Source organism: Mustelus asterias, chromosome 29 (genome assembly GCF_964213995.1).
Source record: "Mustelus asterias chromosome 29, sMusAst1.hap1.1, whole genome shotgun sequence".
Classification (NCBI taxonomy): Eukaryota; Metazoa; Chordata; class Chondrichthyes; order Carcharhiniformes; family Triakidae; genus Mustelus; species Mustelus asterias.
In genome coordinates, this window is record NC_135829.1 from 76,607 (window position 1) to 101,638 (window position 25,032).

Here is a 25,032-nt window from a genome sequence, read left to right on the forward strand (position 1 = left end):
TGGGGGCCGTGGGAGATCTGGAAGGGCAGCACTGCGAGGGTCCTGGGCTGGCCAAAATTCGAGCTGGCTGACAAACGGGAGGTTAACAGATCGGGGCTACTGCGCATGCGCAGAGCTGTCAGACTCTGGCATGAATAGGCCCCGCTCCCCCAAGCTTTGACCTGAACAGGCGCCGTAATGTGGTGACTGGGGGAATTTCACAGTAACTTCATTGCAGTGTTAATATAAGCCTTACTTGTGACTAATAAATAAACTTTACTTTACTTTCACTTTACTTTAATGATATTCACGATTGTGACCTCTGGAGTGCACAGAGTGTGGGAGAATCGAGTCTGAACTTCCACTGAAAAAACAATTGTGATTTACACCAGTTTTCCCACGAATTTAGCACTTAGGACTTTTTTGGGAGAATCGCCCCCACTGAGTTTTTTAACTTTGATTTACATGGGATCAGTTCAAAGCCTGCAGTTAACAAAACTCAGAAATGCAGTAAACAGTGAGGAAGATCACAGCAGCCTGTAGGAGAGCAAAGACAGGTTTGTGAAATGGGCAGATACATGGCAAATGCATTTTAACGCACAGAAGTCTGAAGTGCTACACTTTGACAGGAAGAATGAGAAGAAGCAATATAAGCTTAATGGTACAATTTTAGAGGAGCTAGAGAAACTACAGACTTGAGGGTGTGTGTACATAATTCCTTAAAGGTCTCTGACTCAGAATTCTGAGGGGAGATTTTTCCACCCCCCACCCCCCAACTCTTTGTCTCCACAGCAGGTTTTCCCATGCAGGATGCAGCGAAATGGGATCTTCCATTTCCACTGAAGTCTATGGGCTTTTGTATGACCCGTCCACTCTGCTACTGGGAAACCTGAGAGGGAGGATGTCTTTGGCAAGACCTGAAGATCCCACAGGTCGAAGGGGGTCAAAAAATCTGCCCCTCAATTGAATTGTATAAAATTGGAAATGCAGTGGATTGGAAGGAGCTATTTCTCTTAGCACAGAGGTCAATAACCAGGGGCAAAGATTTAAAGTAATTGGAAGATTAGAAAATTGAGGATGCTGTAGTTTGGAACTCACTGTACACACACCCTCAGTCTGTAGTTTCTCTAGCTCCTCTAAAATTGTACCATTAAGCTTATATTGCTTCTTCTCATTCTTCCTGTCAAAGTGTAGCACAGTAAGAAGTTTAACAACACCAGGTTAAAGTCCAACAGGTTTATTTGGTAGCAAAAGCCACACAAGCTTTCGAGGCTCTGAGCCCCTTCTTCAGGTGAGTGGGAATTCTGTTCACAAACAGAACTTATAAGACACAGACTCAATTTACATGAATAATGGTTGGAATGCGAATACTTACAACTAATCCAGTCTTTAAGAAACAAAACAATGGGAGTGGAGAGAGCATCAAGACAGGCTAAAAAGATGTGTATTGTCTCCAGACAAGACAGCCAGTGAAACTCTGCAGGTCCACGCAACTGTGGGAGTTACAAATAGTGTGACATAAATTCTGATTCTAGGATCGCATGATAAAGACTCAGGAGGAAAAAAGCAGAAATATTTATGTGAAATAGTGTGACATAAACCCAATATCCCGGTTGAGGCCGTCCTTGTGTGTGCGGAACCTGGCTATCAGTTTCTGCTCCGCGACTCTGCGCTGTCGTGTGTCGCGAAGGCCGCCTTGGAGAACGCTTACCCGAATATCAGAGGCCGAATGCCCAGAGTCGCGGAGCAGAAACTGATAGCCAGGTTCCGCACACACAAGGACGGCCTCAACCGGGATATTGGGTTTATGTCACACTATTTCACATAAATATTTCTGCTTTTTTCCTCCTGAGTCTTTATCATGCGATCCTAGAATCAGAATTTATGTCACACTATTTGTAACTCCCACAGTTGCGTGGACCTGCAGAGTTTCACTGGCTGTCTTGTCTGGAGACAATACACATCTTTTTAGCCTGTCTTGATGCTCTCTCCACTCCCATTGTTTTGTTTCTTAAAGACTGGATTAGTTGTAAGTATTCGCATTCCAACCATTATTCATGTAAATTGAGTCTGTGTCTTATAAGTTCTGTTTGTGAACAGAATTCCCACTCACCTGAAGAAGGGGCTCAGAGCCTCGAAAGCTTGTGTGGCTTTTGCTACCAAATAAACCTGTTGGACTTTAACCTGGTGTTGTTAAACTTCTTACTGTGTTTACCCCAGTCCAACGCCGGCATCTCCACATCAAGTGTAGCACTTCAGACTTCTGTGCGTTAAAATGCATTTGCCATGTATCTGCCCATTTCACAAACCTGTCTTTGCTCTCCTACAGGCTGCTGTGATCTTCCTCACTGTTTACTGCATTTCTGAGTTTTGTTAACTGCAGGCTTTGAACTGATCCCATGTAAATCAAAGTTAAAAAACTCAGTGGGGGCGATTCTCCCAAAAAAGTCCTAAGTGCTAAATTCGTGGGAAAACTGGTGTAAATCACAATTGTTTTTTCAGTGGAAGTTCAGACTCGATTCTCCCACATTCTGTGCACTCCAGAGGTCACAATCGTGAATATCATTAAAGTAAAGTGAAAGTAAAGTAAAGTTTATTTATTAGTCACAAGTAAGGCTTATATTAACACTGCAATGAAGTTACTGTGAAATTCCCCCAGTCACCACATTACGGCGCCTGTTCAGGTCAAAGCTTGGGGGAGCGGGGCCTATTCATGCCAGAGTCTGACAGCTCTGCGCATGCGCAGTAGCCCCGATCTGTTAACCTCCCGTTTGTCAGCCAGCTCGAATTTTGGCCAGCCCAGGACCCTCGCAGTGCTGCCCTTCCAGATCTCCCACGGCCCCCACGACCATTCCTGGGCCAGCCCGACACCACCCCCCCCACCCCCGCCCCCCCACCCATCCTGTCCTGGAGCACCCCAATCTCCAGCTCGCCCCCACCCTCCCCAGCAATGACGATCCCCTCTACCCACCAGCAGAATTCACTCCCGGGCTTGATAATTACATTTAAATGACAGTAAAAACAGATTAAAATTACTTACCTGCTGGTCCTGTCAGTTTCCAGCGTGGTCCCGACTGAGCCGGATTTCCGTCGCTGGAAGATGTGCATGCCCGAATCGGGGTAGGCGCAAATCTACTGGCTCGACCTGCCAAAAAATTAGTGGGTTGGAATGGGAGAATCGCCCCCAGTGTTCCTATTACTGACCCCAAGGATGTCACTGTATTAAAAGGGGGAGTACCCCTATTACTCCCCCAAAGATATCACTGTATTTTTCTAGTTTTTCTGGAATACTGCTCACCATTTGCTCCAATTTTGAATGCATGCTGCACCTTTAATTTTGTTCACAAGTCTGTTGCTTGCTTTCTTCTGGGAGATCACATAGAGATGTAAAAATGACCCTGACTGAGGAGACCAGGGTTATGTGGCAGGATGAGACACCAGGCCATGGGCTAAAGAGAAGCAATCCCTGAATGTGAAATGTTGAAAATGTTTAAAAAATGAATCCTGCCTCTGCCACAGAATTCTATGCTTTTTCTATGATTCCAACTCACTGCAAAGTCTGCTTTCCTTCAACCCTGGAGGCTCGTGCATCCTGAAATATCTTTGTTCCAAAGTTGATGGTGTGCTTTCACTCATCTAGGCCCTAAGCTCTTCAATTTCCTCTTGAAAGTCTCTGCCATTCTCTCCTCCTTTAAGGCATTTCTTAAAACCAGTTCTTGGACCAAGTTTTTAATCTCCTAATTGTGGTGTTGCAAGGGGTCAGGCGACGATATAGGCAGGGTTTAAGTAGGCAATCAGAAGATCAAGTGAAATCAATAAACAATCTATTGATGAACACAGGTGAAGACATGCATCAAGTTCATGGTTGTATGAAGGGAAAAAGGGTTCAAGTTACCAAGGCAGGTCTTCAGGTCCCAAAGCGGGTTAATTCTGTCGGTCCAAGTGATAATCTACAAAGCACACAAGAATCCAACGCCCTCCTCACTTTCACCCTGAGGTTTTCCACCCTTTACTATTGCTCGGTGATCTACTTATATAGTCTATCCAAAGGTTTGCAGCTGAATTTCCTCTCCAAGATTGATGTGGAAGCGTTTCCGGGTTGTAGGTCGCTAGCTCCTTCTGGAATTTCCAGTGGCCATCCTACATGAGATATGGCTGTACTCAGCAGCCATGTTGAGTGAGGAACAGACACCATCTAGAAAATGGAGGAGGAGCATCTGAAATACACACTCCTCCAGCACCCAGCCCCTTATGACATCATCTACCCTCCTCCCGAGCTGAAATATACACCCAGGAAAAGGTTGTGCAAACATGGGATGCATCCTTAAGAAGACATCAGCATTGCCCTGCTTGACAGCTGGGCAATGGGCCATGTTAAACTGGAACTGCTGTAAGCCATTGGTGATCCTGCCATTCTGGTCCTGGTTCCTGAACATCCAGGTCAGGGTGTGTGGTCTGTGAAAAGAAGAAAACGCCTCCCAATCAAGTAGTATTTCAGCGACTCAAATGCCCACTTAATGGCCAAAGCTTCTTTTTCAATTACGGCAGAGTGTTGTTTCACAGGTAATAACTTAGAGCTAATATACAAGTGTGGGTATTCATTTCCATCAAACTCCTGTAACATCAGCACCCCAAACATGTGTCCACTGCATTTGTTTGTAGCTGAATCTGTTTTTTGAATTCGGGAGAGTGAAGGACAGGGTGAGGGCACATTGTGCATCCTTAAGGCCTGAAAAAGCTTTCTCAGCTATCTCCGGCCAATGAACCCAGTCCGGCAACTTGGCTCTGGTCAAATCATGCAAAGGGACGGCCATGGATGCAAAGTTGGGGGTGAATCATCAGTAATAACTGGCCAAACCTAGAAAAGCCCAGACTGTTTCTTCGTGAGTAGGGTGGGCCAGTCTTTTATAGCTTTCACTTTTCTCTCCTGTAGCATAAGTAATCCCCTCCGAAGTAATTTGTCTCACTTACCCCCAGATGACACTTCTTAGGTTTGGCAGTGAGTCCTGCATCGTGTAGGGCATCACCCACCTGCTTCAGGTGCCACATATATTTTTCCCAGGTTGTGCTGTGGATGATCACATTATCCAAGTTTGTGGTGACGAACTGGCACTAGGGACATAGGATTTGGTTTGTCAGCCTTTCGAAAGTGGCAGGAACCCCGTGCAAGCTAAAAGGCAGCATGCAGTATTGGTGTCGGCCATTGGAGGTTGTAGACAGTTTTCTCCTGGGCTCTTCTGACAGTGATACCTGCCAAAATCCTGCTGTTAAATCCAGGGTGCTGATTAATCTGGAGGTGCCTAACTGCTCAATGAGTTCATCAACCAGGGGCATGGGGTATGCATCAAAAGGGAGATGATATTTATAGAATCCTTACAGTGCAGGAGAAGGCCCATTGAGTCTGCACCGACTCTTACCTAGGCTTTTCCCGAAATTCCACATATTTACCCAGCTAAACCCCAGAACCTATATATCTTAGGACACTCAGGGCAAATTTAGCATTGCCAGGCAACCTAACCTGCACATCTTTGGATGGTGGGAGGAAAACGGAGCACCCAGAGGAAACTCACGCAGACACGAGCAGAACATGCAAACTTCACACTGTCACCCAAGGCCGGAATTGAACGCAGGTCCCTGGCGCTGTGAAGCAACAGTGCGAACCATGTCAGTTTACAAAAACCAAATTTATTCATCAGGTTTTAGTACGGGGACTATTGGACTGATCCACTCACTCTGAGACTCCTCAATGATTCTCATCTCCAACATTGGACTTACTGTCTGATGGCTCCTCCTCAGCTTCGGGTACTCAATAAGATCGGAGTCTCATCTTCTGTCCAGGCTGGGTCACAATTTGGTGTTGGATTAATGCCATTCTTCCTGGGAGACTGGAGAACACATCTTTACTTTGCGACAAGAATTCACACACTTGTTGTTTCTGTTGTGGGATTCAAATCCCCCAGTGGCAGTTCTGTCATGCAGTCCTCCTCCACAGGACTGGGTTCAGGAGGCCAGTAAGGCTTCTCTTTCATTCCATTTTTCCAGTAATTTACATGGTAAATCTGCTCTGGTGTTCTGTGATCTGGCTGCCTTGTCTTGTAGGTGAATGGACCTACCTTTTCAATGACTTCATAGGGTCACTTTCACTTCGCATGAAACTTGCACTTTATTGTCGGAACTGGAACCAGAACATAAACTCCCACCTGAAACTCCCCGAGTGTGGCACCTCTGTTATAAGTGCTGGTCTGTCTCCATGTGTTCCTTTACTCCCAGGTGTCCCCCTAGTAAATGACAACGGGCAAGATCAGGCACGGTGTTTTGGTAAGGTCGGGGTACAACAGCTGCTCCACCTCAATTTTCCCCCCCTTCTCAATTCTATATATCAGCTGGTTCTTTACTGCAAAATAAGGGAGAGTTAGGGGGTGTGGTTGGTTCATTCCATTCTCCATCAATCATTTGCACTTGTGACCATGCCCAGTTAAGGTTTGGTTCTTCTAACTGGGCCATCCGAAATCTGCCATTCCCTTACCTCCATTTCTGGCAGTGCAATCTCTGATAGGGAATTTCCTTCATCCTCCTCACCTGTCTCAGCTTCCAATTGTTCCTCAATAGTGGAGGAACTATCCTCTGCAACTCCCAAACACAAAGTTTGGGACCCCTCTTGCTCCATTGCTCCTGGAACAGTGGGCAGTCCTGGCCCACCAGCAACAGATATGGGAGGTACTCAATGACTCCCACCTTGGCCTGATAACTTCCTCTGGGGCTGTGAAACTGGAGTAAAGCAACAGGGTAACTCCAGGTTACCTGTACAGTTTCCTTTCCAGCAGGGCAGATTTTAACTCGAGGAACCATTGCTGGATGACCAAAATGACCATGCTGTCTAAGTCCAGTAAAACATTCACATTCTGATGCTCCACTTGGATCTTCCAGACCCGAGGTGCCCCAACCTAGGGCTGGCTGTATGCAGAAATGAGGCTACAGTCCATCTCCCCTTCTCCTGCTATATCCTGCTCTCTCTGGTATGGACAGTGTCGAGCAACTTTGGCAGATAACTTCGGCATGCTTTTAATTCTGGAACTCCAGCCTGTTGAGATGTCACGCTCTGGGTTAGGAGGGGTGGGGGAATTCAGTTTACATAGAAACTAGAAGCAGGAGTAGGCCATTGGGCCCTTCAACCCTGCTACGCCATTCATCATGATCATGGCTGATCATCAAATTCAATATCCTGATCCCCCATGTCCCTTGATCCCTTTAGACCCAAAGAGCTATGTCTAATTTCTTTTTGAAATCACACAACGTTTTGGCCTCAACTACCTTCAGTGGTAATGAATTCCACACATTCACCATTCTCTGGGTGAAGAAATTTCTCCTCACCTCTCCTCTCCTCACAGTTCTAAAAGGTTTACTCCTTATCTTCAAACTATAACCCCTAGTTTTAGACACCCCCTAACATCGGCAACATTCTTTCTGAATTCTTTCTTTCTGAATCTACCCTGTCTAACCCTGTTAGATTTTTGTACATTTCTATGAGATCCCCTCTCACTCTTCTAAACTTCAGTGAATATAATCCTAACCGACTTAGTCTCTCCTCATATGACAGACCTACCAACCTATCTTATGTTGAAATGTTAGTTTCTGTCTCTCTCCCCTGATCCATGGCATCAATTGTGTTTTTTGATTGAGATTCACATTCCACATCCTGATGGGACAGGAGTGCATTGGCTGGTTGGTTGGTTGGGGAACAGGTTTGTCACTGGCAAAGATCGCCAGGTTATTTAGTTCCTGGAATGTGTTGAGATAGTTAAATCTGCGCTCACTCACAGTACAACGTGCCTATAATGTCAACCCATGAATAAATAGGTGGTCCGTGTGGAACTCATCTTCCTCGCCCTGGCTGCATCGCTGTCATCGTTGACCACACTGTCCTCCTCCAGCCCCCTCCCCTCCATCATCCAGCTGCTTCCATTCCTATCCATCCGGCTGTAGCCAAACACCAGAAATGCCTTCACTTCCTGTATCCTGGCCATTATGTCTATTGTACCCTCAAGGATTGACTCCTGACCACCCACCTTTCAGTGACATCACCTGAAAACGTATCAAATTACAAATATACGTGAATGACACCCAGGTCTATATCACCAACAATTCTCTCCACTCCTCTCCCCTCCACAGTTGGGTTGCCTGTCTGACACCCAGTGGGTGAAATGTCTAAACTCCTGTAGACAGCGCTGCTCCTCAAGGAAACATTGTGCTGGAAACATTTTTTTATGATACAGAAAGAATGTTCCTGTTGGTAGGGGGGAGTCCAGAACTAGGGGCCATAGTTTGAAGATGAGGGGTAAACCTTTTGGGACTGAGGTGAGGAGAAATTTCTTCACCCAGAGGGTGGTGAATGTGTGGAATTCACTCCCACAGAAAGTAGTTGAGGCCAAAACATTGTGTGATTTCAAGAAGAAATGAGATGTAGCTCTTGGGGCTGAAGGGATCGAGGGATATGGGGAGAAGGGGGGTTCAGGATATTGCATTTGATGATCAGCCGTGATCAAAATGAATGGCAGAGCAGGCTCGAAGGGCCGAATGGCCTCCTCCTGCTTCTAGTTTCTATGTTTCTATGTTTCTACCATGCCAGGAATCAGCCTGGTAAACCTTCGCAGTACTCCCTCTAAAGCAAGAACATCCTTCCTCAGATAAGGACACCAAAACTGCATACAATACTCCAGGTGTAGCTTCACCAACGCCCTATACAATTGTCGTAAAACATCTCTCTTCCTATACTCAAATCCTCTTGCTATCAAGCCTTTTTGCCTTCTTTAATGCCTCTGTACCTGCGCACTTACTTTCAGTGACTGATTCACAAGGACACCAAGGTCTTGCTGAGTATCCACCTCTCTTAATTTACACCCATTCAAATAATTCCCTCCAATTTCCCTGACTTCATTTGCACTTGGATAGACAGATGTTGCTTTACCATGTCCACTGCTTTGGGATTACCCTGACTCACTGTCCGTTTGATGTCTCTGAGAAGACATCTCAGGAACTGCTCCAGTACCACCTGCTCCACCACCTGGGTTGAGTTCAAGGTCTTAGGCTGGAGCCATGTGCAAGCCAGATAAATTAAATAAAACATCTGGGAACAAGGAGCTCAGTCACAATGGTAGGCCCAAGCATGGATGTGTTGAGCCCTCACAGCCCTGGTGTATCATGGTCCCCAGCCATGCCAGGATTTCTGTTTTGAGCTGGTTGTGAACTTCAGCAGCAGCCTCCTCCAAATCATAGTAGGTCTCCTGCACTTCCCCAGTCAGATAAGGAGAAATGGTGCCAGCCCACTGTTCTTTAGGCCAGGTTTTCTGGTTAGCAGTTCTCTCAAAGATCCTCTATTATGCCTCCGCATCGTCATTTACTGTAGCAGTTTAGCAGCAAGCCAAGAAGCAGTCTCTCTCTCTGTTCTTTTATTTGTTTGGTTCTACCTTAAAGAAGCTGTGTTTTGGAAAACAAATTTGACTACAACCTCTCCTGAGTTTCTTCACAAGGGATTTTCAGCATTCAACCCAGGAGGTGGGATTCCTGTAACAAGTGTGCATTAACTTATGCTGTAGTGTTTATTTGGAAGGTTTATGTATTGGCTTTGGTTGGAACAAATGAGAGATATTTCCTTAAGAATTATACATTATCGTGGCTGTTGTGTTTCTTGTTTGTAATTGTTAAAAGTTCTTGCTAATTGTCTTACTATACATGTCAACAATATTCTTAATTAAACTTTGTTTTTGATAAAAAGGTCAATTGAATCACACCTGGAGTGAAACCTTTCATGCTCATTCTCGCCAAATTCAACATAAAATGTTGCAGGTCATACCAACGGAGTGTATCTAAGCTCTGCAGTCCTGCCACATCCAGCCGTGAATGGTGGTGGACAATTAAACAACTCATTGAAGGAGGAGACTCCACAACTATCCCCATCCTCAATGATGGAGGAGCCAAGCATATAGAACATAGAACATAGAACAGTACAGCACAGAACAGGCCCTTCGGCCCACGATGTTGTGCCGAGCTTTATCTGAAACCAAGATCAAGCTATCACTGCAAAAGATAAGGCTGAAGCATTTGCAACAATCTTTAGCCAGAACTGCCGAGTGGATTATCGATCTGTCTCCTTTGGAAGTCCCCAGCATCACAGATATCAATCTTCAGCCAATTTGATTCACTCCCCATGATATCAAGAAATGACTGAAGGCACTGGATACTGCAAAGGCTATGGACCCTGACAATATTCCAGCAATAGTACTAAAGACTTGGGCTCCAAAACTTTCTGCGCCCCGAGCCAAGCTGCTCCTGTGCAGCCACAACACTGGCATCTACCCAGCAATTTGGAAAATTGCCCAGGTGTGTTCTGTACACAAGGAATAGGACAAATCCAATTACCGCCCCATCAGTCAACTCTCGATCAACAGTGAAGGGATTATCAACAGCGCTATCAAATGGCACTTACTCAGCAATAATCTGCTCGTGGACGCTCAGTTTGGGTTCCGCCAGGGTCACTCAGCTCCTGATCTCATTTCAGGCTTGGCTCAAACATGGACAAAAGTGCTGAATGCCAGAGGTGAGCTGAGAGTGACTGCCCTTGATATCAAAACAGCCTTTGACTGAGTATGGCATTAAGGAGCCATAGCAAAACTAGAGTCAATGAGAATCCGGGTGAAATCCTTCCGCTGTTGGAGTCATACCTGACACAAAGAAAGATGATTGAGGTGGTTGGAGGTCTACATCTACAGCTGCTTCATCAATGACCTTCCTTCCATCATAAGGTCAAAAGTGGGGATGTTAGCTGATGACTGCACAATGTTCAGTACCATTCGTGACTCCTCAGATATTGAAATGGTCCATGTCCAATTGCAACAAGACCTGGACAATATCCAGGCTTGGGCTGACAAGAGGCAAGTGACATTTGCTTCTCCCAAGTGCCAGGCAATGATAATCTCCAACAAGAGAGGATCTAACCATCGCCACTTGGCATTCAATGGCATTACCATCACTGAATCCCTCACTATCAACATCCTGAGGGTTACCATTGACCAGAAACTGAACAGGACTAGCCATATAAATACTGCGGCTACCAGAGTAGGTCAAAGGCTAGGAATCCTGCAGCACGTGACTCATGTCCTGGCTCCTCAAAGCCTGTCAACCATTTACAAGGCACAAGTCAGAAGTGTAATGGAATACTCTCCACTTGCCGAGAAGCTTGACACCATCCTGCTACCTCTTCCACAAACATTAAATCGCTCAATCACCGACAGTGGCAGTTGTGTGTACCATCTACAAGATGCACTGCAGGAATTCACCAAGCTCCTAAGGCAGCAGTTTCCAAACTCTCAACCACTACCATCTAGAAAGACAAGAGTTGCATATACCTGGGAACACCACCACCTGAATGTTCCTTTCCAAGTCATTCACCAACCTGACTTGGAAATTTATCATTGTTCTTTCACTGTCGCTGGGTCAAAATTCTGGAAGTCCCTCCAAAAAGGGACAAAGCTGATTTAAATATTAGTTACATGCTTTACATGTTATTAGTGAGTCCCAAACGGCATTATCCGAACTCACTTGTATTTACCTCTTTATCGGTTGGCCCTCTCACCAGCAAGAATCACAGCTGGTCTCCACCAGCGGAGACCAGCTGTGATGGTGCGCCAAGGAGGATCGGAGGCCAATGAAGCCCCCGGGGTTGGGAGCGTGGTCGAAAAGTGCCCATGGGGCAGTCCCAGCCTGGCAGTGCCCAGATGGCACCCTGGTGCTGCCCACCGGACACCATAACTGTGCCAGGACAGTGCCAAGGGTGTGGGGTCTAAGGGGGTTGGAGCCTAAGTGGTGGGGGGACTATGACAGGGGGGAGCAAGGGAGGAGCTCTGCAGAGGGGCGAGGAGGCAAGAAGGGAGCTCTGCAAGGGGGAACTCTGTAGGGGGTAGCACTGCGGGGGGGGTGGCGATCGTCGGGGCGTATGTAAAGGGGCTGATCGGCAGGTGGCAACGCTGCAAGGGTGTGTTCGGCAGGGGGGAGGTCTGCTTAGCATGTCATTAAGAAGTCCTGGACACTATCGTCAGGGTTCGTTTACCTTAAGGTAGGGCGGCATGGTGGTCAGCACTGCTGCCTCACAGCGCCAAAGACCCAGATTCGATTCCTGGCTTGGGTCAGTGTGTGTGGAGTTTGCACATTCTCCCCATGTCTGCATGGGTTTACTCTGGGAACTCCGGTTTCCCCCCACAGTCCAAAGATGTGCAGATTAGGTGGATTGGCCATGCTGAATTGTCCATTAGGGTCAGGGGCACGCGCTAGGGTAAATGCATGGGGTTATGGGGATAGGGCCTGGGTGGGATTGTGGTCGGTGCAGACTCAATGGGCCGAATGGCCTCCTTCTGCACTATAGGATTCGAGGATTCTATTAACTACCACGCCAGTAGTCAAGATTTTCCCCGGCGAGAATCACAGCTGGTCTCCACCAGCGGAATCCAGACATGATGATCTCGCCAGGGGGATCGGAGGCCACTGAAGCTCCCCAGGTGGTCAGGGGCAGGGGCAGACTGTGCATACGGGGCACTGCCAGCCTGGCAATGCCTGACGGGCACTCTTGTATTGCCCACTGCCCACCATAACTTTGCCAGGGGCAGTGCCAAGGGGAATGGGGCCTGACTGGGGCAGACCCTGTAGGGTGGAGTTATGACAGGGGCAATAGGAGCTCCGCTGGGGTGGGAGAGAAGGGGGGGGATCTCTGCTGGGGTGGGAGGGAACGATGGAACTCTGCCAGGGTGGGAGAGATGCGGGGGATGTCTGCCGAGGTGGCAAATGGGATGGGAGAGAGGGAAATGAAACTCTGCCGGTGGGGAGGGGGGTGGGGCACTCGGGGTGGGATAGAGGAAGGAGGAACTGTGCTGGGTGGGTGTTTGGGGTGGGAGGGAGGGAAGGGAACTCTGCAGAAGGGGTGCTGACTGGTGACGTGTGAGGTGGGTGGGGGTGGGCGGGAGGGGGAGTGATGTCTGTGGGGCAGGTGGGATGCCTGTGGGACAGCAGAAGATCTTAAGTACACTGGGAGATCAGGAGCCTGCGCAATGGTGCCCCCTAGAGCTCAGCAGCTGGCAAGCTTAGGCTCCATCCTGAGGAAATGGGGGGCAGCTGATAGTCACACCCCGCCTGTGCTCCCACCCTTCTCCATGCATTTACTACCCTGCAGCCTCTTATCTCCATGTTACATACCTGTAGCCTGGGACCTGTGTGATCCTGGGACACCACCGGGGACGGAGGGGGGGGGTGCGTAAATGTGTCCTTCAGGCATCAGCCACGGCTTCCTCAATGGCCCTGTTCAGAGCAAGAGAGGCAGCCTCTGACCGGCTGCAAGATCTTGCTAGGCAGCAATTCTGCCTCCAGGGACTTGATTCCAGGGTAAGGCCTGCCAATGACCTCGTCACTGGCTGGGTGGTTGGTGGTTACACAGTAAGAAGTCTTATTTGGAAACGCAATTCGGAGTGATCAGTATGTATTAACCCTCTGCTAGTATTCTCTTTGGTTTGTAGATTATGTGCTATCTGATGCTTTGACAGTGGTAAGAATCTTTTTGGATGGACATCAGTTTTCTATCTCACCTGACTCCAGTGCCCAGTGAACCATTGGACATGGCTATCACATGGAGTGCTGCTGCATCTCATTGAGTCTGTTGGTCGCTCATTCCCACATCCTTCCAATGGTAGACTGCTGATATGATTGGTGAGGCAGATGACAGATCTACTCCTCATTCCTTCACCACACTCTGCTGAACACTAGAAACAGCAACAGATCACAATTATTATAGAATGTACTAATCTATAATACAGTTGAGAACAAAGAGAAAAACAGAACCTTCAGACGGATGGTGAAAAAGAACCTTAGGGAAGTGAAGAGGGAATCTGAGGGAAGACGGTTGAGGGAAGGAGTTGGGGGTAGTGTGTTAAAGTGGATTGGGGACTGGCTATCCGACAGGAAGCAAAGAGTCGGAATAAATGGGTGTTTTTCCGGTTGGAGGAAGGTAACTAGTGGCGTGCCGCAGGGATCGGTACTCGGGCCGCAACTGTTTACCATTTATATAGATGATCTGGAGGAGGGGACGGAGTGTAGGGTAACGAAGTTTGCAGACGACACAAAGATAAGTGGAAAAGTGAATCGTGTGGAGGACGGAGAAGATCTGCAGAGAGATTTGGACAGGCTGAGTGAGTGGGCGAGGATATGGCAAATGGAGTATAACGTTGAGAAATGCGAGGTTATACACTTTGGAGGAAATAATAACAAATGGGATTACTATCTCAATGGAAACAAATTAAAACATGCTACCGTGCAAAGGGACCTGGGGGTCCTTGTGCATGAGACGCAAAAGCCCAGTCTGCAGGTACAACAGGTGATCAAGAAGGCAAATGGGATGTTGGCCTATATTGCGAGGGGGATAGAATATCAAAGCAGGGATGTCTTGATGCACCTGTACAGGGCATTGGTGAGGCCGCAGCTGGAATACTGTGTGCAGTATTGGTCCCCTTATATGAGGAAGGATATATTGGCATTGGAGGGAGTGCAGAGAAGGTTCACCAGGTTGATACCGGAGATGAGGGGTTTGGATTATGAGGAGAGGCTGAGGAGATTGGGTTTGTACTCGTTGGAGTTTAGAAGGATGAGGGGGGATCTTATGGAGACTTATAAGATAATGCGGGGGCTGGATAGGGTGGAGGCGGAGAGATTCTTTCCACTTAGTAAGGAAGTTAAAACTAGAGGACACAGCCTCAAAATAAAGGGGGGTCGGTTTAAGACAGAGTTGAGGAGGAACTTCTTCTCCCAGAGGGTGGTGAATCTCTGGAATTCTCTGCCCACTGAGGTGGTGGAGGCTACCTCGCTGAATATGTTTAAAGCGCGGATGGATGGATTCCTGATCGGTAAGGGAATTAAGGGTTATGGGGATCAGGCGGGTAAGTGGTACTGATCCACGTCAGATCAGCCATGATCTTATTGAATGGCGGGGCAGGCTCGAGGGGCTAGATGGCCTACTCCTGCTCCTATTTCTTATGTTCTTATGTTCTTAAGACTGGCAGCCAACATAAAGGGGAATCCCAACGTCTTCTATAGGCACATAAATAGTAAAAGGGTGGTAAAATGAGAAGTAGGCTGATTAGGAACCTAAAAGGGGATTTATACATGGAGGTAGGTGGCATGATTGAAGTATTAAATGAATAACATGCATCCATCTTTACCAATGAGGTAGGTGCTGCCCAGGACTTGGTAACAGTCGAGGAAATTCTGTCCCTGGAAAGGTTCAAAATTGCTAAGGAGGAAGTTTGAATAGACTGTCGGTACTGAAAGTTGACAAGGCACCGGGATTGGATGAGATGCATCCAAGGATAAAAAAGGAACTGAGAATGGAAATTGCAGGGGCACTGGCTATAATCTCCTCTAGACTCAGGGAAGATGCTAGAGCACTGGAGAATTGCAAATGTTACTCATGTTACAAATGTTACTGTAAAGGAACAGTGCTTTATTGTACAAAGTAAAGTAAAGCAAAACCACAAACTTGTGGTGAACACATACAGATCCCAATTGGGATGGGGGGTTGTAAGGATAGCTCCCGCAATTACAGGTCAGTCAGCTTAACATAAGAGGACAAGCTTCTAAAAATACTTATTCGGGATGGAATTAATAGTCTCATGGAAAAATGTGGGTAGGAAGAACCAGCATGGATTTCTGAAGGGGAAATTATGTTTAACTAACTTGCTGGAATTTTTTTTAGAGGAGGGAGCAGCAAGGGTCAATGAGCGTAATGCGGCTGATGTGGTGCACTTGGACAAAGCACAACGAACAGTACAGCAGAGGAACAGGTCCTTTGGCCCACCAAGTCTGTGCTGACATAGATGCCTCTCTAATCTAATATTTTCTTGCCCCTACGTGGTCCATATCCCTCTACTCCCTGCCTATTCATGTATCTACCCAGATGCCTCTTAAACGTTGTTATAGAATCTGCTTCCACCACCTCCTCCAGCAGCGCGTTCCAGGTATTCACCACCCACTGTGTGAAAAACTTGCCCTTTACATCTTTTTTAAACTTTCCCCCTCTCACTTTCAATCTATGTCCCTGAGTAATTGACCCTTTGACCCTGGAAAAAAGACTCTGGCTATCCACTCTATCTAAGCCTGTGGTAATCTTGCTCTATTAATTAATTAATCCTCTATCAGGTCCCCCCTCATTCTCCGACGCTCCAATGAAAACAAAACAAGTTTGTTCAATCTTTCTTCATGGTCCATATCCTCCAAACCAGGCAACATCCTGGTAAATCTCTTCTGCACCCTTTCCAATGCATCAACATCCTTCCGGTAGTGTGGCGACCAGAATTGTACGCAATACTCCAAATGCAGCCTAATCAGTCTTAAATAGCTGCAACATGATTTTCTAATTCCTATACTCAACGCCCTGACCGATAAAGACCAGCATGCCATAAGCCTTCTTGACCACCTTGTCTACCTGAATTGCCACCTTCAGGGAACTGTGGATCTGCACCCCTACATCCCCCTGTATGCTAATATTTCTAAGGGCTCTACCATTTACTATATACTTTCCTTCTGCAGTAGACCTTCCAAATCACATCACCTCACATTTGTCTGGGTTAAATTCTATCTGCCATCTTTCAGCCCAGGTCTCCATCCAATTTATATTCTGCTGTATCATCTGACAATCCTTTTCACTATCTGCTACTCCCCCAATATTTGTATAATCTGCAAATTTATTAATCAGACCAAAACTCGGCCAATTCTATATCCATCTGCAAATTTATTAATCAGACCAAACTTTCAGAAGGCTTTCAATACAGTGCCATACAAACAGCTTGTGGGAAAATTATAGCTTATGAAATAAAAGGGATAGTAGCAACATGGATATAGAATTGGCCGAGTAATAGGAAACAGAGAGTAATGGTCAATGGATATTTTTTCATGCTGGAGGAAGGATTGTCGTGGTGTTTCCCAGGGGTTGATATTGGGACCCTTGTTTTTCCTGACATATAGTAATTGTCTAATTCTTAGTGTTCAGGGGATAGTTTCAAAGTTTGTGGATAATATAAAACTTAGAAGTGTTCTAGAGAAAATGCTGGCAAAACTCAACAGGTCTGGGAGAGAGAATAGAGCCAATGAATAGAGAATGGATGAAGGTGAGAATGAGAGAGAGTGGGCGAGGTTGAGAGAGAGTAGGTGAGGTTGAGAGAGAGTGGGTGAGGTTGAGAGAGAGTGCGTAAGTTGAGAGAGAGTGGGTGAGGTTGAGAGAGAGTGGGTGAGGTTGAGAGTGGGTGGTGAGGGTGCATGTGTGTGCGGGTGCTCCCATTGAAACAGCTGATCCAAAATGCTCAGCAGGAGTTTATCCCAATTAAAAAAGGGGTTCCACGAGTAAGAGGAAAAATTAATGATTAACACAGGAGGTCAAGGATAATATTAAATTGCAAAGTCACAAAGGATAGTGGTAGACCAGAAGAATGAAAAGTTCTTAGGATCCAGCAGCAAAAGACTAAAAAGCTCATAAGAAGGGAGAAAATGAATTTTGAGAGAAAATTTGCATGCAACATAAAAACAAATAGTGAAAGTTTTTATGGATATATAAATAGGAAGCAGGTGGCTAAGGTAAATGTGGGACCTCTACTGAACAAGGCTGCTGAATTGATAACAGCAACAGAGAAATGGTGGTTATGTTAAATAAATCTTTTGCATCAGACTTCACCATGGAAGACACTGAAAATATTCCTAAGGTATCAGATGGGCTGATTTCAAATAACATGATAGAACCTACAAAACTCCCAATCACAAGGGATAGAGTATTAGAGAAATTCAAGGGGCTAAATGCGGACAAGTCACCAGGATCCAATGAAGTGCACGCTAGGACTTTAATGGAAGTGGTTGCAGAGATAGTGGACCCATTGGGTGAAATTTATTGGAACTCTCTAAATTCCGGGCGGAAAGATTGGAAAACAGCCAATGTGACACCCTTATTCAAAAAGGGAGAAAGGCAGAAGGCAGGGAAGTTAGTTTGACATCTATTATTGTTAAGATGCTAGAGTCAATAATCAAAGAGGAAATAGCTAATGCTTTAGGAAAGCTGAATATAATCAAACCTGGTCGACATGGTTTTATGCAAGGTAAATCATGTTTGACAAATTTGCTCAAATTCTTTGAGGATGTAACAAGGAGAATAGATAGAGGGGAATCTGTAGATGTAATGCATTTAGATTTCCAAAAGGCAACTGACAAGGTGCCACATAAGAGTCTGCTACATAAAGGAAAAGTCCATGGAATTGGAAAAAGTGTGTCAGTATGGATCGGAAACTGGCTGTCAGATACAAAATAGAGAGTTGGAATAAATGGGTCCTTTTCAGAGTGGAAAGATGTAACTAGTGGAGTACCGCAGGGATCAGTTCTTGGCCCGCAATTGTTCACTATTTACATGAAAGGCCTGGAGGACAAAACAGATGTAAGGTTTCCAAATTTGACGATGATACAAAGATAGGTGGAAGGTCAAGAGGACATTGTGATTTTGCCACAGGGTATAGATAGATAGGGTTCTGGGCAAAAACCTGGCAAATGGAATTTAATGTGTGGAAGTGTGAGGTCATGCGCTTTGGTAGGCGAAATCAAAAGGCAGTTATCCAAATAAAGAGCGACTGCAGATGAGTTAAATGCAGAGGGATTTAGGTGTTCTACTTCAAAAATTATAAAAAACTAGCAAGCAGGTCTAACAAGTAGTTAAGAAGGGAAATGGCATTTTGGCCTTTATTGCAAAGGGATTGGAGTTTAAAAATAGGGAGGTTTTGTTGCAATTGTATAGGGTGTTGGTGAGGCCTCACCTAGAACACTGTGAACAGCTTTGGCCGCCTTACCTTAAAAGAAATCGTAACATTGGAGGCAGTCCAAAGGAGATTCACCAGTCTAACTGCTGGGTTGAGAGGGTTGTCCTATCAAGAGAGACTAAATAGTTTGGGTCGTTATTCCTTGGAATTTACAAGAGTGAGGGATGACCTTATTCAAACATATAAGATCCCGAGTGGACTTGACAGGGTAGATGGTGAGATGTTTTCAAATGTGGGAGAGCCTCAAACAAGGGGACAGAGCTGCAAGATAAAGGGCCGGTCATTTAAGACTGAGGTGCATAGAAATTTCTTCTCGCAGAGGGTGATGAATCTCTGGAATTCTCTGCCCTGTATACTTCTCTGTATATTTCACTGTATGGTTTACTGAATATGGTGGCACACCAGCCAGACAATGAAGGAGTGTAATCCCATTTATTACAGTACAGCTAAGAGCTTACATGCGCACATGCAAAGCAATGCGTTTGTAATCTATGGAGAAGCCATATGCTCACTCATCTTGCTTCTCTCTTATGGAAATTAAATACATTCAGTCTCTTGGAATTACCAAACCTTCGTGACTCCCTTATGGAGATCACTAAGTGGATGGCAAAGTGGATGGTGTTGAAATGATGTTGCCTGCTCTAAGCTGGCAAGGGCCTGAGTTATAAAAGTTCAAGACCACACTTACCTTCACTGCTACAGCTCAGAAGCTGCAGGTGCTGGATTTCAGTGAGGGTATCTTATGATGAAGCATAGTCATCAAACACAGTGGGCTTGATTTTACAATGCAATTGGGACTCTGCCCCCACAAACGCCCCAGGCTTATTATTATAAATAAGTAAACAAACTTGCCCCCCTCCTGCTCTACCAGCTTGCCCGTAGCCATTTAATGGTCGTTGGGCCATTAATTCGTTTTAAAGCGTAACTTCTGCCCCAATCAGCAATGCCTTGCTAGCAGCCCCACTTCTTTTTCCCTCACGATTTTCCCCTCCCAAATATCATGGCGGGTTGATTGCCCACTGCCCCATGACGGGAACTGCATTTGCATCTCATGAATGCTTGTTAAAAACCCAGCATGCCGGAATCACACTCCCACTCCAAATCTAGTGGCCACACCAGCGACTAATTAGACTTGTGTGAATCATGACTGGATACAGAGTCATAGGGCACGATCATCCCGGCCGTTCATGTCACGCTCCTGCTGCAGTGAAGTCAGAGAATTTGGCGCCCAGCCAAATCTCCGCTTACTGCAGCAGGATGGGAAAATCTCGCCGGTGTGAACGTAACATTCTGGCCTTGAGTTTTACAGTGTAGAAAGAGGCCCTTCAGACATCATATCAGCACCAGACATCAAGTACCTATTCTTATCCCATTTCCCAGCACTTGGTCCGTAGCCTTGGATGCCATGGCATTTCAAGTGCTCATCTAAATGCTTCTTAAATGTTCTGAGGGTTCCTGTCTCTACTGCCCTTTCAGGCAGTGAGTTCCAGATTCCCATCACCCTATGGATGCAAATGTTTTTCCTCAAATCACCACTAAATCTCCTGCCTCTTACCTTAAATCTATGCTCCCTGGTTATTGACCCCTCTACTAAGCGGAAAAGCTTCTTCCTACCTACCCTATCTATGCGCCTCATAATTTTATACACCTCAATCAGGTCACTCTTCAGCCTTCTCTGCTCTAAAGAAAACAACCCCAGTCTAACCAGCCTCTCTTCATAGCTGAAATGCTCCAGCCCACACAACACTCTGGTGAATCTCCTCCAGACCCTTTCCAGGACAATCACATCATTCTTATAGTGTGGCAACCGGAACTGCACACAGTACTCTGGCCGAATAAACGTTTCATGCAGCTCCATAATAACCTCCCTGCTCTTATATTCTATATGTCGATTTGTAAAGGCAAGTATCCCATCTGCCTTCTTAACATCTTATCTACCTGTTCTGTTGCTTTCAGGGTTCTTTGGACATGCACCCCAAGGTCCCTCAGGTCCTCTGTACTTCCAAGCTTCCTACAGTTCATTGTGTATTTGCTTGAATTGTTAATCCTCCCAAAATGCATCACCTCACACTTTTCAGGGTTAAATTCCGTTTGCCACTGTTCTGCCCAACTGACCAGGCTATATCGTCCTGTAATCTAAGACTTTCCTCTTTGCTATTTACTGCACCACCAATTTTTATGGCATCTGTTAACTTATGGATCACACTTCCCAAATTCACAACTAGATCATTAAGGTACACTACAAACAGCAAGGTACCCAGCACTGATCCCTGCAGTACACCACTGGACACAAGTTTCCAGACCCAAAAACAACATCATCCTCTGCCTCATACCACTAAGCCAATTTTGGATACAATTTGCCGAATTCCCTTGAATCTCCTGGGCTCTTGCCTTCTTGATCAGTCTCCCATGTGAGAGGAAATTCCAGAGCTGGTCAAAAGCTTTACTAAAGTCCATGTAGACGACATCAACTGCACTGCCCCCGCCTACACACCTAGTAATTTCCTCGAAAAATTCTCGATCAAATTTGTTAGATGTGATCTCCCCCTGACAAGGCCATGCTGACTATCCTTAATTAATCCCACCAAACACTCCAGGCCTTGCAGGCCATTCATTACCATTTATATAAATGATCTGGAGGAGGGGACGGAGTGTAGGGTAACGAAGTTTGCAGACGACACAAAGATAAGTGGAAAAGTGAATCGTGTGGAGGACGGAGAAGATCTGCAGAGAGATTTGGACAGGCTGAGTGAGTGGGCGAGGATATGGCAAATGGAGTATAACGTTGATAAATGCGAGGTTATACACTTTGGAGGAAATAATAACAAATGGGATTACTATCTCAATGGAAACAAATTAAAACATGCTACCGTGCAAAGGGACCTGGGGGTCCTTGTGCATGAGACGCAAAAGCCCAGTCTGCAGGTACAACAGGTGATCAAGAAGGCAAATGGGATGTTGGCCTATATCGCGAGGGGGATAGAATATAAAAGCAGGGATGTCTTGATGCACCTGTACAGGGCATTGGTGAGGCCGCAGCTGGAATACTGTGTGCAGTATTGGTCCCCTTATATGAGGAGGGATATATTGGCATTGGAGGGAGTGCAGAGAAGGTTCACCAGGTTGATACCGGAGATGAGGGGTTTGGATTATGAGGAGAGGCTGAGGAGATTGGGTTTGTACTCTTTGGAGTTTAGAAGGATGAGGGGGGATCTTATGGAGACTTATAAGATAATGCGGGGGCTGGATAGGGTGGAGGCGGAGAGATTCTTTCCACTTAGTAAGGAAGTTAAAACTAGAGGACACAGCCTCAAAATAAAGGGGGGTCGGTTTAAGACAGAGTTGAGGAGGAACTTCTTCTCCCAGAGGGTGGTGAATCTCTGGAATTCTCTGCCCACTGAGGTGGTGGAGGCTACCTTGCTGAATATGTTTAAAGCGCGGATGGATGGATTCCTGATCGGTAAGGGAATTAAGGGTTATGGGGATCAGGCGGGTAAGTGGTACTGATCCACGTCAGATCAGCCATGATCTTATTGAATGGCGGGGCAGGCTCGAGGGGCTAGATGGCCTACTCCTGCTCCTATTTCTTATGTTCTTATGTTCTTATGTTCATTCCACTGAAATGGGACTGCTCCACCCACTCCCTTGCAACTCACAATGCAACAACCACATTTAGCCCATGGCATCATTTTAGCACAGAAGGGGGCTGTTCAGCTCATCATCTCCATGCTGGCTCTCTGTTGAGTAACTCAGTCAATCCATTACCTGCTCTATGCTCAAAGCCTTGCAATTTTATTTTGCATAAGTACCCATCCCATTAATTATTGATCATTTTCACTTTCACCACCTTCCTAGGTAGAGAATTTGAGAATACTTTTTATCAAAAATGGTTACAAACATTTAAATCACGTTAAAACAAAAAAAGTAAGAATTATATTTACCCGGTCACTCCATTCACTGAAGAACCAGCTCTTTGCACATGCCCCCATGTCACAATTTTCGATATCTTTTGGCCTCAGTTTCATATTGCATTCTTCATCATCAACGATGTCACTCAAATTGCTCACACATTTCACAACTCTGTTCCTCTGGCCAACTCCACATGGAGTTGAGCACTATTATGAGGGAAAATAAACCATGGAGATATAATAGTCAATATCCTTCTACTTCCTGTGATTAATATGTATATATTATAATTATAGTATCCATAGAACCATAGAAAAGTTAAAGCACAGGAGGAGGCTATTCAGCCCAGCTTGTCCATGTCAGCCCGAAGTCACCCAGGTACCTTTTCTAATCCCACCTTCCTGCATCCGGCCCATAGCCCTGTAGCTTACAGAACTTACGGTGCAGATCCAGGTACCTTTTAAAAGACATTAGGTCTCTGCCTCCCCCACCAACTCGGGCAGCGAATTCCAGATACCACCATCCTTTGCCTAAAAAAGTTCTTCCTCACGTCCCCTCTACACTTACTGCCACTTATCTTGAATCAATGTCCCCCAGTTGTAGAATTCTTCACCAAGGGAAACAAATTTATCTTGCCCACTCTATCTCTTCCTCTCATAATTTTGTACCTCTATCAAGTCCCCCCTCAGCCTTCTTTTACTGGACTCTGGGGTGGTTCCCGCAGATTGGAAAACAGCAAATGTGATGCCACTGTTTAAAAAAGGAGGTAGACAAAAGGCAGGTAACTATAGGCCGGTTAACTTAACTTCTGCAGTAGGGAAAATGCTTGAATCTATCATCAAGGAAGAAATAGCGAGACATCTGGATATAAATTGTCCCATTGGTAAGACGCAGCATGGGTTCATGAAGGGCAGGTCATGTTTGACTAATTTGGTGGAATTCTTTGAGAACATTACATGTGCAGTGGACAATGGGGAACCTGTGGATGTGATGTATCTGGATTTCCAGAAGGCATTTGACAAGGTGCCGCACCAAAGACTGCTGCATAAGATAAAGGTGCACAGTGTTACGGGTAATGTATTAGCATGGATAGAGGATTGGTTAACTAACAGAAAGCAAAGAGTGGGGGTAAATGGGCGTTTTTCAGGTTGGCAATCAGTGACTAGTGGTGTGCCTCAGGGATCAGTGTTGGGACCGCAATTGTTTACGATTTACATAAATGATTTGGAGTTGGGGACCAAGTGTAGTGTGTCAAAATTCGCAGATGACACTAAGATGGGTGGAAGAGCAAAGTGTGCAGAGGACGCTGAAAGTCTGCAAAGGGATATAGATGGTCTAAGTGAGTGGGCGAGGGTCTGGCAGATGGAGTACAATGTTGGTAAATGTGAGGTCATCCATTTTGGTAGGAATAACAGCAAAATGGACTATTATTTAAATGGTAAAAAATTGCAGCATGCTGCTGTGCAGAGGGACCTGGGTGTCCTTGTGCAGGAATCTCAAGGAGTTGGTTTGCAGGTGCAGCAGGTAATTAAGAAGGCAAATGGAATTTTGTCCTTCAGTGCTAGAGGGATGGAGTTTAAAAACAGTGAGGTTATGTTGCAGCTGTATAAGGTGCTGGTGAGGCCACACCTGGAGTACTGTGTACAGTTTTGGTCTACTTACTTGAGAAAGGATACACTGGCACTGGACGGGGTGCAGAGGAGATTCACCAGGTTGATTCGGAGTTGAGAGGGTTGGCTTATGAAGAGAGACTGAGTAGACTGGGGCTATACTCATTGGAATTCAGAAGAATGAGGGAAGATCTTATAGAAACATATAAGATTATGAAGGGAATAGACAAGATAGAAGCAGGGAAGTTGTTTCCACTGGCGGGTGAAACTAAAACTAGGGGGCATAGCCACAAAATAAGGGGGAGCAGATTTAGGATTGAGTTGAGGAGGAACTTCTTCACCCAAAGGGTTGTGAATCTGTGGAATTCCCTGCCCAGTGAAGCAGTTGAGGCTGCCTCACTGAATGTTTTTAAGGCAAGGATAGATACATTTTTGAACAGTAAAGGAATTAAGGGTTATGGTGAGCAGGAGGGTAAGTGGAGCTGAGTCCACAAAAAGATCAGCCATGATCTTATTGAATGGCGGAGCAGGCTCGAGGGGCCAGATGGCCCACTCCTGCTCCTAGTTCTTATGTTCTTTGTTCCAAGACAAGTAACCCGAACCTATCCAATCTCCCCTCATAGCTACACTTTTCTAGCCCTAACAACATTCTTGTAAAC

The 25,032-nt window shown here is 45.8% G+C and overlaps 1 protein-coding gene across 1 annotated transcript in view; it reads right to left on the reverse strand.

Annotated features, from left to right (window-relative positions):
• LOC144480398 (thrombospondin type-1 domain-containing protein 4-like) overlaps nucleotides 1–25,032 on the reverse strand; it is a 226,786-nt gene that overhangs the window by 33,270 nt on the left and 168,484 nt on the right. The window contains exons 14-15 of the mRNA XM_078199803.1: nucleotides 22,799–22,972; nucleotides 13,605–13,778 (exon numbers count right to left, since the gene is read on the reverse strand). Coding sequence (XP_078055929.1) covers nucleotides 13,605–13,778; nucleotides 22,799–22,972 — 348 coding nt within the window. The remainder of the gene's footprint in view (nucleotides 1–13,604; nucleotides 13,779–22,798; nucleotides 22,973–25,032) is intronic.